Source organism: Nothoprocta perdicaria, unplaced genomic scaffold (assembly GCF_003342845.1).
Source record: "Nothoprocta perdicaria isolate Ctin4 unplaced genomic scaffold, notPer1 scaffold_99, whole genome shotgun sequence".
In the NCBI taxonomy this organism is placed as follows: Eukaryota; Metazoa; Chordata; class Aves; order Tinamiformes; family Tinamidae; genus Nothoprocta; species Nothoprocta perdicaria.
In genome coordinates, this window is record NW_020456298.1 from 164,994 (window position 1) to 183,882 (window position 18,889).

The 18,889-nt window shown below is 38.6% G+C and overlaps 3 protein-coding genes across 4 annotated transcripts in view; 1 reads left to right on the forward strand and 2 right to left on the reverse strand.

Moving 5' to 3' along the window:
* Nucleotides 1-538, reverse strand: part of WDR27 (WD repeat domain 27) — a 105,084-nt gene extending 104,546 nt beyond the window's left edge. Inside the window, exon 1 of the mRNA XM_026053347.1 lies at nt 29-538. Within this exon, the coding sequence (XP_025909132.1) occupies nt 29-538 (510 nt within the window). The remainder of the gene's footprint in view (nt 1-28) is intronic.
* Nucleotides 488-1,860, forward strand: CUNH6orf120 (chromosome unknown C6orf120 homolog). The gene has a single exon (XM_026053407.1). The coding sequence runs from the start codon at nt 1,091-1,093 to the stop codon at nt 1,640-1,642; it is 552 nt and encodes a 183-aa protein (XP_025909192.1). The 5' UTR covers nt 488-1,090; the 3' UTR covers nt 1,643-1,860.
* A 1,023-nt stretch (nt 1,861-2,883) lies between these two features.
* PHF10 (PHD finger protein 10) lies at nt 2,884-17,504 on the reverse strand. Of its 2 annotated transcripts, XM_026053406.1 has the most exons (11): nt 17,404-17,504; nt 16,757-16,887; nt 15,887-15,970; nt 14,654-14,787; nt 14,386-14,535; nt 13,544-13,653; nt 12,551-12,704; nt 9,703-9,858; nt 5,050-5,158; nt 4,584-4,772; nt 2,884-3,099 (listed from the first exon to the last, which is right to left on the reverse strand). In XM_026053406.1, the coding sequence occupies exons 1-11, from the start codon at nt 17,454-17,456 to the stop codon at nt 3,014-3,016; spliced, it is 1,356 nt and encodes a 451-aa protein (XP_025909191.1). In that variant the 5' UTR covers nt 17,457-17,504; the 3' UTR covers nt 2,884-3,013. The 2 variants fall into 2 exon arrangements, with proteins under 2 accessions (XP_025909191.1, XP_025909190.1); XM_026053405.1 differs by lacking the exon at nt 9,703-9,858.
* Nucleotides 17,505-18,889: the final 1,385 nt, after the last annotated feature.

Here is an 18,889-nt window from a genome sequence, read left to right on the forward strand (position 1 = left end):
CCGGCCCGGCCCGGCGGGGGCGCGTTGCGCGCGGCGGGGAAGGCCGCTCGTGCGCAGCTGCGCGTGGGCTCCGTGTCGCGGCGTGCCGCAGAGCGGGCTGCCCGTGGGTTCTGTGCTCCGGCCCCCGCGCGGCGGCTCTGCCCGGCCGGGCGGTTGTTGGCGCGCCGGGCCCGCGCCCTCCCTGCTGCCCCTGCCGAATCGCGGCCTGGCGCCGCGGAGCCGCGCAGTCCGGAAGCGCAGAACCGTTTGCGTTTCCCGCTGCGYGCGTGTCCGTGTGAACCGCGCGGCCGGGGACGGCGCCTCGTGCGGGAGCCGCGCGGCCGGCGGAGCAGCGCGCTCGCAGCTCCCGTGCCCGAGAAGCCGCCGCGCAGCCTCCCGTAAGGAAAGAGGCCGAAGCGTCGGGTGCGGGTGCTCGCGGCTGCTGCAGGTCAAACGGCGCAGAGCTGCCCGCGGTCAGGCCCGGGGCCTCGCCGCCTTGGGGCGCAGCCAGGGCGGCCCTGGCCCCGGGGCAGGCCCTGCTCCCTGCTGTGCACCACATTGTAACGCGTTGCAGCAACGGACACTGCACGTGCTGTGAAGGTCTGAGCTCCTTTAGGGGATTTTCACTTTGTGGTATTTAGGGTATTTCACTTTGTGAAAATATGCTGTTTTGGCATAGAGACAGAGAAGAACCGTGTCTACTGTATCGATATTATATCACCTCACCAGACTGTTTTTAACTGCTTTTCCAGTGGAAGAAATTGGGATGTGTGCTGCTTCGTGCAAGAATCCAGATTGGCACCTTCACCATCTGTGAGAGGATGGGTGTGAAAAAAGAGGACACGCTGAGCAACTGACACGATGTATTTCACACTGTCCCATCTACAGATAGGATTAGACTAAGGCTTCAGTGTCAGTTCTGCAAGAGCCACCGCTTGGTTCATTTCTGATTCACTTTGTATGGACTGGAGGGCATGTTTAACAATTGCCATTTTTAAAAAGAACCGCTCTAAATCCTCCAAGAACAGAATTTACTAAAACCTGGATGACCTTCCATAGTAGCAGGCTAGTGCATGTGACATAGGAAGAGCCTGGGTCAAACTCAGAAGCCATGGCAGCATACTGGAGGACAATCCTGATCATGTTTGTGGCAGCTCAAGCACTGTTTGTGGTAAACACCTTTGAGGAAGAGGATGTGCCCCAAGAGTGGATTCTTCTTCAYGTTGTTCAAGGGCAGATTGGAGCTGGAAACTACAGCTATTTGAGACTAAATCACGAGGGGAAGATAGTACTGCAGATGCGGAGTTTGAAAGGTGATGCAGACTTGTATGTATCTGACATAACTCTTCACCCCAGCTTTGATGAGTATGAGCTACAGTCTGTAACTTGTGGGCAAGATGTTGTTCATGTACCAGCACACTTCCGCCGCCCCGTGGGAATAGGGATTTACGGTCATCCCTCTCACCTGGAGAGCGAGTTTGAAATGAAGGTGTATTACGATCGAACTGTTGTACAGTACCCGTTTGGTGAGGCTTCCTACAACCCTGAAGAAATGGAGGCAAACCAGAAATACTCAGCAGAGGATGAATCTCAGGATGAGGAGTCTGTTTTCTGGACTATTCTTTTTGGAATATTGAAACTGATACTTGAAATACTTTTTTAAATTGATGCACACTGGACTAAATAACATGTCAGCCCGTGAAATGAATATGAATGACTTGCTATAATACTTAGCACTCTCTGTGAAGTTTCCTGAAGAGGTATTCAGGTTTCTTTTTCTATACCCAGAAGGGAAGGGGGGGGAAAAGCCATACTTAATTTTATATCCTCCCCTATACATAAAATGAGCAGCAAGCACAGTATTTTTAGGGCTTAAAATGAATGTACAGATGGGATTCTTACTAAATTAACTTTAAACAGGTGCTTAGGAAAACAAAAATCAACTCTTAATTCAGTATTTTCTAACAATTTTTATAAAAAGATGAAATAGGAAATGCTGCACTTCAGTGCCCCTCTCAGTTTAAAGCATATTTAAAAATAAGATTTACTGCTTCTCTGAACAAACATCTTCAGTAGACTGATCAGCAATGGTTTTGAAGTCAAATCAAGAAGCCTAGAGTGCAGGAAGCTAAAACCAAATAACCACCTAAGGCAATATGTGATCTGAATTTTTGCTGTTTGTACTCTACGTCATTTAAGTCCTCCATCTGTAAGTGGAGGTCAGTCCACTCACTCATTACCTCTGCAAACCCACGACACGACTCAACTGCATGCTGCTTTTTCATTCTTGTTACACAGAGAATGAGCCCGCAGCTGCTCTTAGCTGTCAACAGGATGTTCCTTGCTAAAAGCAATGCAGCATATAGTATCCAGAGCTCAGGAGGTGTTTTTCTTACACCTCCCTTCATAATTCTCCAGGTTCTTTTTTTTTTTTTTTTTTTTTTTTTTTTGGGTAGACACCTTTACAGTCTCTTTCAGTACACATCTTTATGAATATGTCATAAAGGTGTCTTAAGTTACAGACAAAACTTTCACTGAAAGGAATGTACAGCACACTTCAAGAAAGTCGTGCTCTCATGTCCCTTTAAAGGTAGTCTTTCCAGTAGTTTTGGTTTGGTCTTAAAAAGCAACCAACTGCTATGCAAACAGTGTACATTTAAATTGCTCTGTAACTACTWTTTTTTTTTCCCCCCACAGAGTTTACTGATAGGTGCACTGAAATGAACAAGTATAGTATATAGTTTTATATAAACATTGCATGTACAATTTAAATTTCATAATTGAAAGCATTCTCTTTTTGAAYGGGAATTTGGCTTTTCTATCTAGAGATCTGGTAGAACAGTTAGGGAATTTTATCACCCAAAAATTATTATATAGCCAAAATTAAAAGTTTATTTGGTAAAAAGAAAAAAAAAAGTGGTATTGTTCCTCTCAGAGTGGTTGGTTAAATAGCACCAAATTATCACTTAAATTTGTGCAGTTAAATTTTGGACAAGACTAGGGTGAGGTTGTTTGTTTTGCCTTTTCTCTCTTTTTATCCCTCCTTGCTGTTTTTTCCCCTTCTTCCTCCTCTTCTGGGTACGGGAGGGTCTTTCTGACAACAATCACAAATCCAGCGACCTAAGAAAAGAAAGTTAGTAATTATTGGGAAACTACCTTTGATACTCACTCCTCTAATTATGCACCTTCCACCAACTTAAAAGGTGCTCATCTATTTGCAGCAGCTCCTTAAATGTAAATAACCAGTGTTTTTCTTCAGAATGTAAACATATTTTCTAAAAGGTATAGAAAGTAGCATACAGAATTCACCYTTGGTGCAGACTCATGACATGTAACAATTGGCTACTGGTGTTTATTAACCACAAGAAGTAAAAGCTAGTACTGCTGCGGAGGTGCTTATCAGAAAGAAAACTCAACATTTTGTGTTTGAGTTTGCAAATTAAGTTTTCATACAAATGACCACAATTTAAAGTCGTGGACAGTTAGTTGGAACAGAAATGAATGGCAGGGGGAGAATGCTGCTGTTCTGCCACTCAGTACTAGGCTCCACTCCCCAAATCAGTGTCCAGTACTTCAGTGCAGTCAGACAACATAGATTAAATGGCTGGCAGGGTTTGTCACCAGACCTTGTACTAAAACTTATTTGAGGGAACAATAATGGGTAGAGAAAAGTGCAGGAGCATTATTTATTTATATTACCACAGCCGGAATCAAAGTTGATGTGATAACTTTATCGTTTTGTAGGAACATAATCTACTGCTTCTAGATTCTGACCTTAGGACAGCCTGAAAATTAAAGCAGCCACAGAACATGTAGTGACATGACAGCTGTTTTGGGTGCTTCCTAAAGTGGGAATATACAACAGAGATTTGTTCATATGGAAAATATAGTAGTTGCAGGGAATACTGTCATCACTGAACTTACAGCCACTGAGCACGTATGTATTCATGAACTTACTGTATAACTGGATTTAGTATTACACAAGGACTGAGAATACTACCAGTAATTTAGGTCTTTGGAGCTTTCCTTACACTGCTATGGTGATATGAGTGGCCAAGGAACCTAAAAGTACAGGCTGCCTGACCTGTAGGTACTGAACTTCCAGCTTTTGTGTTTTTGTTGGTTGGATTAAGGTTGGAGGGAAGGAGGGAGTTTAGAAGGGTGTTTACAGTTATTAAATTGAGCATACTTCTCTAACATAGAATCTGAAATAACAGCACAAACATTTTAGTGTGAAAGCTATACTCAGCAATATGCAGCAATGCAGCCTCTTTTACAGGTTTGTTTTATGAAGAGGAGTAGTTATTYTCTGTGTTCTTTGGAAATAACAACAAAAAATCTACTTCTGGGCAAAGTCTGCTTTGATTCTGTTGTAAAAGACAATTATATTTCCTAATCTGTAGGAATCACCAGGTTAAACTGTAACCAACCAAATACACAGAAATAAATCTTATTAAATTCAGGTCTTGCAGTGTGGATATGCTTATTCTGTACCTTTCATACTATTTTAAACTGATCTTTCATGAGCAATGCATATATTAATCCTGACAGAGAAACCCCCAGGACCCAGAGCAGGTGGAAACAAGTAACTCTTGTTTTATTACCTGAAGGGATTGCGTCAAGCCCCACACAAAATGTGTGATAACCACGGTCACATACATCACAGAACATCATTTCTTCTTCATGGTGAGGCTGCCCACAGATAATGCAAGTTTTACACTCCATACACTGCCAAGGGTAAGTCTTAATCATAGCAACAAGCTCCGGGGTCATATCAAGGCAAGAAGGGTGGCCTAGATTAAAATCAATATTATTACTGTTATGTCTGAAATGAAATTGAAAATTAGTTAGTCTGGTTGCTTTTGCAGAGGCTGCAGTTTAGCTCACCTTCTGGTAAGATGTCTTAGGGCATTGAACATGCTAATACATATTAAATAGAGATGATGTTTTGCAGAAGGACAGAAAAGGCAACTGAACTGTTAGTACATGTTTAGTACACTAAATATTTCCACAGAAAGACGTGGCAAATAAAACCCCTTAGGAATCCAGTTAGTGTATACAGATACTTACCGCTGTTGTCACACTGGGAGCAATGTATAAGTGCTTCAGCTTTTCCTTTCTTGTTGGACTCCTTACCCTTCAGACAAATTCCACATATAGCATTTGGAATGACCTTTGGCTGGAAGGGTAGAAGAGGGCTATAAATTCATTCCAGAAGAATTTATAGATTTAACAGGAAATGTAATATTTCTCCTTAATTCTTACAAAATAATATGCTGTTATGGAGATGACCCTTAAAATATGACATAATTGACAAGCAGTGGCACTTATCTATGTAAAATCTTGCACTTGATACACAGGTGGTAAGCAATATTACTACAACAAAAGCACGTACTATAAGTTTCTTCCTATAAATTCGTCAGCTAACATTGCCCTCAATGTAAAYTAAATGTGGTACAGCATTAATAATTTTGGTGTTTCTTTCCAAGCAGAATGCTTATGAATCTGCATGCCCATTTCCTGTATATGGAAAAAATAAATACAATTTTGCATTGTATAAAGTTTGTCTATTTAAGAATTGTAACTAAATTGTAAAAGCAATAAACTCAACATTTCTATCTTTAAGGTTTTAAAATATTTTCTCAGTTTAATCTACACTTTCTATGATTCTTGTGTTCAATCATAATTGCTTTAAGTAGTGCATCTCCTCACACTTCACTGTAGTTTTACATTTATAAAATTTCACGTGTTTATCTGGAGCATATTGCAAGTCTATAATTTCCATTTAAAAGGTAAAAGAGAAATACTAGCCTGTTAAATGGTTTGATATTTGTGTATTAATTGTGTCCAAATCCCCATGCTTGATGAGAACAAAGCAGGAAATGTGGCACTAAGTATTTCAGAAACATTTCACTAGTTAAACTTTTGAGCTTTGACCACTACATAATGAAATTAGCAAGAAACAAAGATGAAAATTCCTGTAGTCCTCACTGATTAAAAATCTACCAGCACAGGAGTTTTAAAAAATCTTAGCCATTAAAGAAATTTTAAAGTGTATCCTGTTATCTCATAGTTCTAAGGAACTAAATGACTTGCCAGTAAGAAAGAATCCCAGTAAATTACCAAATATGTGTGTATGTGTGTCAAAGAATGAAATTAATAAAAATGACTCAACAACTATATGTAAAAAATATCTTTTGGAATACAACTTATCCTTAAATGAAGCTCTTCCCCCATCCAGTTTGTTTTCTTGTAGCAACATAATTAATATCTTAATTCATTTTTAAGTTCTTAGGATGCATTACCTTATTTCAAATTTCTGATTTTTTCAGTCTGCATTAAGTTAGAAACATAGATACAGCCTGCTTCACACTGTCTGACCTGAAGAGTTGTATTTAAAAAACAAAAGACCACACCAATGTTCACAGTCAACTTCCTTTTCAAAAGATGACAGAGGCATTCATACAGGCTTTTTTTTTTTGCTTATTTATTTTAAAAAAACATAGTCAACCTGTTTTATACATAAATATAATAAAACAAAGAAATAAACATTCACAAATGTCTCTACAAAATAATAAATATAATGAAAGCAAAAAACCACACATCAAATCTTTTACTGTCAATTATTCTATGTGTCCTACATGTTTACCTTTATACCCTGCTCCTCCAACAAAAGTGGCACATGCTCAAACCTCATTAGTGTTGTCGCATTTAACCCTTCTGTCGTTTACGCTACAGTCTAATTTTCTGTTGTGTTTTCATCTATAACTAAGTAAACCAACCTTCTAGAATAGCAAGTGCACTTCTCTAATGAAACTTCTAACTTCTTTTCTCCATTTGTATTTTGCTGCCTTTCACATACAGCAGCAAACTAAAGTGAGACACTCTTGCTTCAGTGTATCTGTGCTAGAGTATGTGAGATTACACTGGATTCACCTAATTCTAAAGTTAGCAATAGGCATAGGTTTACTTCACTTTACTCTGTTAATCATAAATTGTGTGTGTTTGGGGGTGGGAATCATAGCCTAATAAAAATAAAGTTTCACTAATATGGAAATATTTCTACAAAAATGAAAAAAAAAAACGGCAAGACTATTCACATTTGAAAACAATTCAAGTTCTACCATCATAAATGGCTTTTAGAAATGCTATGTAAGAAGTGTATCAAATCCAAACGGGAAATCCCAATATCCTATTTGACTTGGGAGCAGATTTTGTTTTCCACATATTAATCTTCTTGCATTAAGGAAACGGAATACAGAGTCAAAATGAAGACTGCTGTGTAAGTTTTACCTTCCATGTTGCTGTGCTGCAGCCCTCAAACATCCCACTACACTGTCTTCATAAGATCCTATTCTGAATGCAAGGCATTCTATTTTCATATACAGTGAATCCAAAACAGAAGTGTTGTAAAATATAGTTTCTCAATACATTTCAGTTTTATGTGCAAAAACAACAGTACCTTGTGTGTGCAACTGTAGTAGCCAGTCCTGCAGCAATGAAGACTCACTACTTGTTAACATGACAAAAACGTAAAACACATGCTACTTGTTCTCTGTCAAAGAACTGACAATAAAAATGGCTCCATATGAAGTACATAATTTCCTTTACTTAAAAATAACTCAGTGAAAGTGGGCGAATCCCACTGCATACGGGATATGACTATGCAATGCTGTGGCTATAACTAAACGTTTGCATGTTTATGCCATTACAATTATCCTTCAATTTTAACTAAATATAACCAAAAGATTACTGTCCTACAAAAATATTCAAATATTAGAGAATGATACAGAACAAAATATTACAAAGATTTAGCAATCACAGGGACAACATTTAAAATCAGTTAAGCCTTCAGATCAAAGTGCCTGAACATTTAGGCACATACGGTGTGTTATTATCTGGTAACTTTATAGACTAACAAACAAGAATCTGTCTTACCGGTTAAAACAGATCATGTAACTGGGTTTACTGAAAGCATTTAAACGTTCCCACAAACCAGAAACACAATCCTCTCACCCTCCCAACACCACCACCACCACCTTTAACGGATCAACAGCCTGATGCAGAGCACACCGACATCGCCACRACGTGACACTGCATGTTTACAGTAGGATCTTGTTATTAACACAACTGGTGATTTTGAATCCTTTTTCAAAATGAAATGTTATTATATACTACCAAAAGTTTTCTACAGTAGACACTCAGAACTTTAGAAAATGTTCAGCTCCATTGGTTTTCTCTCTATGCATTTAAAAGGCCATTAAAAATAGAGCAACCAACTGCTCAAGCATCTCGCAGCTGCACAAAACTTCTTCCTGGCACACAGTCTCTAATGTCAAGTTAAACAAAACAACACAAAAAAAGAAGCTCCATCTTTGGATTTTAAGTTTCTGGAATATTTGCAAGAATTTTAGGTCTACAAACTGCGAAATTACATATATAAAAAATTATCTATGGTACCATAGTCTAAATCTTGCTTATTTCCTAGCAAGTTCCCAAAGAGAGAAAACACAGCAGGAGCTTGATGCTTGTTAGGAACTGCAGGAGGCATGCTCATGCAGTGACTGTATTCAAGGAAAGTTTATCATTCAAAGCACTCCAAATCTTATTGGAAATTAGCTTCTTAATAAAAGTTTTAAGTTTATTGTTAAACTGATAAACTTAGATAGTAAATAATATTAAATCCAAGCATCAACAGCTCATTTTTGCTGGCAGTTTTTCAGCATATGTCATTGCCAAAAAGAGTGCCTTTTTGCTTTTTAATAGCCTTATTAAGAAGCATTCCTGATTGCTAATGCTAAACCTTACCCTATTGTAGTGTTTTTCTCTCTTTATGGGCCTGTTCCTGCTTCCATGTAGGTCCATGTAAAACTATTATTAGCTTAGTGGAACAGGACTGGGCACTATGTGTTCTGAAACTACTATATTAACCCTCCCCCCTTAGAATRCAGATTGATAATGCATAAATAATGCAAGTAAACTCCCATTTCTTCTGAAATGTATCTTAAACTTATTTTTATCTTGATTTTTGAAATTATTATATAATAATACTGATTATTTGGATCCTAGGTTTGGCAATTACTAGCTCATAGCTCTTAACATCCTAGCCAATTCTTTAGCTTAAATAAAAGCATTATTGCCTACAAGCTTTTCTACTGTAGCACRAACTACACAGAAAGCTATTTTCCATATACTGTTAAAAGTGGTTAYGTAGTGTTGCCTGTACAACTGTAGTTCTTGCCTTCCATCCTATACATTGTTCCATTTCAGGATGAAAGACTTTAAAATGAATGTTGTAACAATATATTCAGCCACAGGGCTGCACTTTGCAGCACTGACCTCTTGGTATGCTGCCATACTGAACAGTAGGAAGAAAATAAAATAAAAGCTAATACTGAATGCTAGTTTTGAACTGGCACACAAGTCTGACTGCCGTGTTAGAGCAGACAAAAAGATGTAGAGTTCCATCAATAAAAACACAAGGGATTTTTCTGGTGCAAGGCCAGGGAATCGGAGCAGCTAACAGAAACAAGTCACCGTAGAGCTGGGGTAGGGGAAAAGCCCCACGTGAAATAACAGCAAAAAGGAAGCAGGGAAGCAAACAGATGGAGCACACAACAGGAGAGCAGCTAGTGAAGTAGAAGTTCCACATTATTGAAAAACGAGTATTTCAAGGTGAGGCTGGTCAGTAAAGAAGTTCAGTCAGGGGCTTTTTTCTTCTACCTTGTACCCAGGAACTGATTTGGACAATACAGAACGTTTGGAACCATCTTTTCTTGGAGTAGCACTTTTGTCTCTTGTTTTTTGTCTTCCCTGAAAAGAATCCTCCTGGTTGTCTGTGGCGCAATCACCTTCAGATACATTGCCAGACGAATTGTCCTATAATAAAAATACCATAGCTATATTTTTTATTTTTTTGGATAGACAGACAAGTCTTTCCTATGCCCCAGAGCCAACTAATGTAAAAGAAGGATACACCTTTCCTTCTGCAGAAGCATGGGGTACATCACTGGCTAGAACACCTCATAATCTTGAATGCCGGTTTTTCTCATGCTAAGAGACTGGCATCAGCAGTAGCAGTCATGTTTTCCAGATCATCTTTATGTCAGTGTGGGAGTTCAGTGTGAATTCTTTGAACCATTTTCCTTAAACATTGGCAAAAATTCCTTGAAATCAATATGCAGGCTGTGTCMTTTGCACTGTAATTGGCCAGCAAAAAGTTAAAAGTGCCCTGGCCATGCATTAAACTACTAATTAGCATTTGAGTTAAATATGTGAAGGTTTTCTGCCACCCTCATCTACTAATTTCACCAGGAGCAATCTATATATTTCACTTGGATCGCAGCAGAAGACTGCCATCAAAGGCAAAACACATTTAGATATTTCATACAGGACCAGACAGAGCACATGCTGCAGTCCAGGCATTTTTTGAAGGATGGGGAGGCAAGAAGGAAGGGAAGAGGTTCAAAGAGGGCGAGAGATCAATGTAAGCAAAATTAAGAGTAGCAGCACAAGATTTTTCTCAGGAAAAAAAAAAACATGTTAACAAAGGCCTTTGAAAGGCTTCAGCAGAAAAAGATATATGATTAATTTCATTTATTACAGTAAAACCAAGGCACTCTGCACAAATATAATAATCATCTACATCCCAAAACCTAAAATCAAAATAGACAAAACAGACACAGGGGAAGGGGAAAAGTATAACACAAAAGCAAAGCAAACTGTGGCAAGAAGAAATGGTATTTTTCAGTTATTTCAGGGGAAGAGTTATATAGGAAAATTTAGGATCATAAAAACACTAAACAAACTGTCACCTGGCTTCAACAACAAGGAAGGAGAAAAAGAAAAGCTGTACAGTTGGATTCACCAGGGAGATCCAAAAAATACTAGGTTTCCCCAAACTCAGAAACTGGCAGTGCCTGACAAGTGTCCACTTCCGTGATCCACAGAGATTTTTCCAATCTCAGTATGCCCCAATGACTAGAGGGAGAGCTCTGCTCCTACAGCCAAAGCCACTTCAGAGGAATGCCATCTCCAGTTTTCTCCTACACCTTTCCAACACCAGAAGTCGTTCTGACTTCTGCATTCTGTCAATTAAATGCCTTCTGCGGGAGAGTCTGCTCAGTCCAGTTACTTCTCCTTCATTGTGAAGGACTCAATGGCAAAGGGAACTGGCAGAAATGGCCTGAAGGCCAACTAATACAACTGGAGCAAGAGCAAGTCACAAGTTTGTGCTGACATTTAGCATGTTAGGAGGGTTTTTTATTATTATTTTTATCTCTTTGACCCCCTAAAATGTAAGCAGAAAGGGTGTATTAACAGCTACTTCTCCCTTCGATAAGCCTACCAAAGTGACCCCTTCACTTCTTCACTTACAAGTATCTTGTGAATACTTACACAAAATAARCATTTCTATATCTAAGTTTAATATCAAAAATAACAATCACTTAAAATATTAGTCAATTGAACTAGAAGAATTATACTTGTGGGAAGTATGTAAGTGTGGAAGCTTAACAGAAACTATGTAAGGGTAGGATTATACTTGTGGAAAGTGTTTGTCAACAGCAYAGTAACTATACCATTGCTCCAATTATACCTGACAGCTCCTCCGAGGAGCTCAGCTGCTCTAGAGAATTCAGAAGACTATCAAAATAGGTATATGAAAGTTACCCTTAACTTCCAGGAACAGCTAATTTTGTGTTTGMATACAATATAGAGAATATACATATGATGTTAAAGTTGTACTATGAAGAATAGAACAGACTGGCCTTTTTGTTTTTTTTTAAAAAAATATAATAAAGCCCTGAGTATTTCCTGCTTCTACATTACTACATGGAAAAGTCACTAGGGCATCACTTCCTACATTTTAGCAATACGTTCTGTGGAACTAGATCTATCAGCACATAAGAGAAGGCTGAAAGGRGACCTGAGCAGTGTATATAAACACCTCAAGGGAAGGAATGAGGAGGATGGGGCCGGCCTCTTTTCAGTGGTGGCCACCAATAGGTCTAGAGGAAACAGTCACAAACAGCAGCACCAAAAGTTCCACAGGAACTTAAGKAAAAAATTTCTTAACAGCGAGGGTGACAGAGCCTTGGGACAGGCTGCCCAGAGAGGCTGTGGAGTCTCCTTCTCTGTGGAGTCTCCTTCTCCTTCTCCCACCTGTGCCACATGCTCTAGGTGACCCTGTGTGTGCAGGGGGGACTAGATGATCTCTGAAGGTCCCTTCCAACCTTAACAATTCTATGATTCTATGATCACCTGGTGGAAAGGGTTTATCAAAGGACCTGCAGTTGGGATAATTCTTCAATGTTTCTTTAAACACAGGAAGTGAAGGCTTGATGTTCCAAGTATTCGTTTCACTTACTTTAAAATAAGTAAAATGGAAAGTTGGAGAATGGCGCTATAAAATAAAGAGAAGTACTAAAATAAAAATAAATAAAAAAGGAGTACTTTTATTTGATTCTCCTTCATTTTGCAGACATTAAAGATTCTGCTATGAAATTACTGAAACTTAAAAAGGTGAAGGGAAAGGGTATTTTTGTTGAAGAATACTTTCAATTTGTCTCACCGAATTGCCTTTGGTTTTCCGTTTTTCATCACCTCGACCTTCTTCTGCATCATCTGAATCTCCATCACTGTCTAGCGCCGGCAGCTCTGGATCCAAGGGGGGCTCATAAAGAGCTGTGTTTAATGGCAAGTAACGGAGTTCATCAGGAGAGTACCTAAATTTAAAAAAAAAAAAAAAAATTGATGTCTGTGCATTTTATTAAACACATGTAGATATACCTTATAACTTTATGAACTCTGTGTTCTGCGTTAAGAAATATGGATTATTACAGTTTCATTTTCCAGGAAAGACCATAAAAAGCAAGTAAAAATCTMAAAATTCAGGAAACACTTCTCCATAAAAACATTTGCCAACTTAGTTTTAGTTGTCTTTGTGTAGGCAAGTATTCCTAGAAGACAGGACGAATGTATTTGCAATGTTCCAAACCTACATAGCTAGAAAGGGCCACTCAGCCCCTATAAACATCTCTCTGAACTCATGCTGCTATCATCCACTGTCTTTGCTTATAAATACATAGGACCCACACAGCATGTGCAACAACAGTTCTAAGGCTGACACACAAGCAGCTGGGTTTTTAAAAAATTGAAAAAAGATGGCAAGTTTGCTACACAGAAATCAAGCTTACATTACAGCACTGTCATAGTGCCATTAAACTTAGTACACATGCATTAATCTTAGCACACATGCAGTGGCAGAAGTTACATAAGCACACAAGGCAGGCAGAAATTAAATCTAAGTTGTATTTTACTAACAGTAAACATGTGAGCAGACCAAATCTGAGGCATCATCATCCAGCAGTGGAGAAAACACTGCTGCAGCCAATACACATCTGTTTTGTGGCAGGGAGATGTCAAATTCTACATCTATGAGACTGGCAAGTGCCTTAAGCACAAAACTAATTCAAAAACTTACAGTAAATACACACATACGCTTTTCATCAAATAGATGTAGAGAAAATAGAACAGAATCAGCAGTAGGATTATTTTMAAATACCTTTTGTAGTACTCCTGGAACTGGCCGGGTATGAGAGCCACTGGATAAGGACTAACCTTTGTTCTCTCCATAGGTAAGATTTTGTATTTTCCTTGAGGCACCTGGATAATCTGTGTTGTTTAATAAAAAGCAAATAATTTTTTGCTTCCCATTCTAACTTTTGAGTTTTCCTCACCCCCCAAATATTTCTGAATTAASAGATGAGCTGTTGGAACAGCTGAGATCTTTCATGGGCAATCCAATTCACTAAATCTGTAAGATATCCCACTCAAAAAATAATAGTCCACCTTCTAACATAGTCCACTGCTAACAAAGGCCTAAATCAGAAGATGTAAGCTCTCTGTAACAGACTGCCAAGTAATAATTCATACATTGAGACCATTTTTGCTTTTACAGCCTTTAGGTAAGCAGTGTGGTCCTACTTCAAAATGCAAGCTAATTTTTTGGGGGGATTAGAAATAGTATTAACAGAACTTCTTAATAACTTAAATAACTTAATGTTACTACTAAGAAGGTAAGAGACATGACAAGAAATATTGGAAGGATATTGGAAATATAAGAAAAATTGGAATTAAAAAAAGTGTCCTCACACAGAAGTTTAATTAATTAGAAAAAAAAGTTTTCTCATTAAATATATTTGAGATAATTATTTTTAGCATCTTTATCAATATTGTGGTAAAGCTTTTTAAGCCTTTACGTCAAAGCATATCATATTTGAAAAAAAGAAACATTTTTTGTTATAAGATAGAATAGTACAAAAAAAAMCACTTTACTAGAACATGCAAGGAGCTACCTATTGACAAGAAATTTAATTTATYGGTAAGAAATTTAAGTCCCCCTACATGCGTCTGTAAATCAAAATAGGCTCTTCTTTCTTCCATTCGCTCCCGGTTTAAATTACTGTTGAACTCTGCAGCTTTCTTGGCAGCTTTCTTTATATACTCTGGAACTTTACTAGCTTCTACTTTCTGTGTGTTCTGCTGCTGCATTTGCTGAAATAAAAACAATCTCATTAATTCACACACCTCTCAATACCCATTGACAACTACTTTTTTTCTTGTAGTTCACATTTTACGGATCTGATTCATTTAACATCTACTAATTACTTACAGAGTACTCTTTATAGTGATCTGTTATCCGCTGACGTTCTTTCTCTTGCAGTATAACCGAATACTCGGCATGTTTGGCAGGGTATTCTTTAATCATAAGATCAATTACTTCATCACTACGTAAAGCTGTTAGACCTAAAATAAACAGAAGCAATAATGATGCTATCTGGCAAAATTAGTTGTATGTTATTTATATCCTAGACAGTTTTGCAGCAGCCAGAGATGACAATCTGCTACGGACARCTCCCTTCCTCTCGCTTCCTCCCCCTCTCAAGCCGGGCTCAACTGGTGCCGTTCAGCTTTCTGGGACTCCATCTGGCTAAGAGTTTCCTTCTACCCTAAGAGAAGGGCTCATTTCCTTCCTTGCTTACAGTTACAGAACCCAAAACCCACCTTCACATTGACTCTGGCACYTTCTAAGTAGCCAATTTAACTCCTTAAAATAGGAGTTAAATTATYTTTTTTTCTTCCCCCAGAGGAAGTTTATGCTATTTTGGCAAGTCAGATGTATGCATTAAGATGTTTGAAAGCACAATAGGTAGGATCAGGTAAGAAGGTTTTTACCTGGTTCTTACCCTTCTACTACTGGTGAACAGCTAATTTCATTCACTAGTATACAAAACCTAACTTTGAGATTTTATAAATTAAGATTTTATAAATTAAGATACATTGAGGGCAATACAAGAAATTGCATAGAGATCCCCGACTCCCGATGAAGATACTTAAACCTCTGAGGTCTGAAATGACTCCAACATGAACATCTCAGCTTGCAAATACAATACAGAACAGGCTGAGTTATGTTACTGCCACCAAYTATGACCACTACACTAAGAAAAGTAAGACAGTTAACAGAGTATATACCTCTACTGTATGTTTTTGTTTCTATATTAAATATACAGGGGCAAAAAAAGATATCCAAGTACAAAAACCGAGATGCCATGTAGGTGGGAAATTCTAAGGACTGTTCTTAATGTATAAAGTGATAAAAAATTTGCACAGATTCATGATGCACAGGAAGAAAACATAATAAGCATCATTTGATCTATAACATGCTCCAATAAACCTATAATAGCGATATMTTATGCTTAATTTACACAAACTAAACCAACCTGCATTTTGAAACGTAACTTTCCAGTTTGGCCTGACACAATTCTACTCTATCAAACTGAATCATTTTATCAGTATGTTGTATTTTTCATATCATAACAAGAGAATCAACAATTAGTTTTCTTACCTAATGTGCACTGAGTCTCTGTGATAACATTTAGTTCTCTGAGGTAGAGTTTCTCCTTGTGAGATAGATCTCGCCTTTCTAAATCTTCAAAGGAAACAAACAAACAAGAAAAAAGGTGCAAATTTATTCCAAGACCCCCTAGCAACCTCCATCAGAATAAGAAGTATTTTGACAATTTTATCTCTAGATAGCATAAGTGTGTATTCAATATACATTCTAAGGACATGAGCATTTTTTTTAATACTGCTTTGGCCAAAGTTATTATTTACAGATCTACTGAAGAAATTTAATTTTAATGGAAATGCCAGAAGAGCTCAGCTGCATAAAATATAGAAAACCACTGAAGACGTATTCTTTTTTTCTTTTAATATGCCATTTAACAATAAATTAATTTACAGAAGAGCAAGATTTTTTCAGTTTCAATTAAATGAAGGCTTAAATCCTAACAGCTCCCCAATTCGCCTTTAAATTCTTCCACAATGCAGCAAGTGTGAGGCAATTTAGGAAACAGAATGCAGACATACAACAGTATAACAAGAATTCGCCAATAAAATCCTAAAAACAAAAACTGAGGTAAGCTTTCAAAAGCCACTTGTTCTTTTACCCGCAAATATAAGACTTTTTACAGAAAATCAGTGGCAATGCTGAAAGCCTTGAACTGTTTTGAAAACCAGGGGATACATTTTCAACTAATATGTTAGCAACAAAGCCAGAAAGTACATCATGCATAACTTAGATCTGCTTTTGCCAGTGTCTTTTATAGTCAGTTGGCTAATGTTAAAGTCTGAAGCTCATATTACKATTTCAACGAACAAAGAGAGGAACTTTAAAAAAAAAWAAAATTAAAAAAAAATTGTAAGACATGGATACCTGGATATTTTCTTTTAAAGGAAGTCACACACAAATATTCACTGACTTGCTCCTGAAGCATATAGTATTCTCCTGTTTCATCTGGTGGCCACTTGTATTCTATCAAATTTTCAGCAGGAAAGTAGCTAAATCTAAGCAAAATAGAACCCCCCACCAAAAAAAGTAATTATTATTTATGTAAACAAGCAACTGCTTTCAAAAACTGGCCAAGCCTTTTAAAATACAGCATCTGCTAACCTGTTTCATTCAGTTACACCCCACCTCTCACACATTCCCCAAACCAGCATTCATCAACATATTAAGCGATCACACAGAAGGACAGGGGTATCATGTTATGGGAGAACACAGGAAAACAGGAAAACATCAGGCACTCTGTCAAAGTTCACTCCAAAAATACGTAGCATTCTGAAAATAACTCAAGCTGTGCTTTTGATAAATTAAATTGTACCATATTTTGCACAATTCTAAAACAGAATCTCTTAAAATGGGCTGGGGGAAAAACGTTTTTCATAAGACACTGTCTCCATTCAGAAAAAGATATGAAGCGTATACAAGCAGAGAAACTAGAAGAGGCAACGCTTGGGCACATCTAACAATACAACACCACTAGCAATGAAGAAAAGAACAGTTCTGAAAAACGACATTACCCAAGGTCTTGAATAGAAGTTTCACAGCTCCGAGAGCTGTCCCCTGAGCCCATACGCCGTCGCTTGGATGGTTGGCTCCCATCATTGGAATTTTCTTCTGTATCATCCTGAAATGAAAAYAAAGATAAATATTAAAGGTATTGAATAGATAACAACAACAAAAGAAAAGTAAATATATAGTCAGGCACTCAAATTTAMATATACTGAAGTATTTAAAAAAACTCTTTTACCAACAACGCACAGGACAGTTTGCACAGCACAGCATTCTTTGTTGTGTGCTAGCCAAACTCCACACAGAAGCAAGGAAAAGGATGCGGGYGGCTTTCCACCCTGCCCCTCGTGACCACCTTCCCGCCTGACCACCTCGTGGCTCTGACTGCACGTCCATCGTTCCTGACGTCGTTCCCGGATGGAAACCGGCCCCGGYGCCAGCAGGGCCAGGCAGCTGTGGGCCCAGCGGACACCGGGCACAGTCACTGAGGACGCGCAGGGAAGGCCAGGTCCCACTCGATGTGTCTTGCTCTCAGAAACAACAGCGAGTACGAGGCAAAACGACCAAGACTAACAGCACTTTGGTAAAAYGCGGCAGGCCAGTGATTTCATTGACCTTCATGTGCTTTTTGCTTCTTTGTCTACTAACACCAGACAAGAAAAGCTCAAGTCTGACGTAACGCTCAGCCTCGATAAAACTCATAGCTTAATGAACTCCTTTGCACGATTACAAATGAGAAACAGAGGGCAGAAGTACAGAAGTGACTCACCCTGTTCTTATTTGCAGTAAAGCCACGAACAAAATAGCACTTTAAGGAATTGAAATTCTAAAGAAAGTGTGGCAGTATGAAAGAGTAACGTTCCATAAGTTTTCTGAAATTTAGAAGCATTAACCTATCAGAAATGGATCCACCCACAGCTACTGAATTATGACAATAAGTTACTAGGTCTGCCTCAACAAATGTCTTTCCTTCTGCTATGTTTTAATGGACACCCTTAACACTTCAAATATTATTGCTGATAGGAATTTAACAAATTAGAAGACATTACTCTGTTACATAACATTTCAGAGCAGAATCAAAATAGGCCGCAGAGAAAAGATACCCATCTGCCTCCTGTATTTTCGGTTGACTGTATTTCACAGATCTTTACATGAGAAGCGTGGCCCTCCTTGTGAGTAGGAGGAATAYCTTTCACACAGCAAGAGCAAAAATAAAAGCAGGTTTAAACAAGCTCTGCTTCCTTAATAAAGTTATACTTACAGAGCCATATAAATAGCATCTTTACAAGAATTAGCAACCAAACCAGCGTGTCTCAGGAGAGGGCTTTTGTGGCGCTGCTGTCACCGCCAGCTCAGCCCCGGGCCCCGGGTACTTTTGGAGCAGGGCACGGCGCAACGCGCCGGGTTAATGCCCGCCCGTTAACGCGGCGGCGACCCTGAGCGACAGCCGCCGGGGAGCACGGGGGGCGCCGCGCTGAGGGAAGCGGCGGCCGG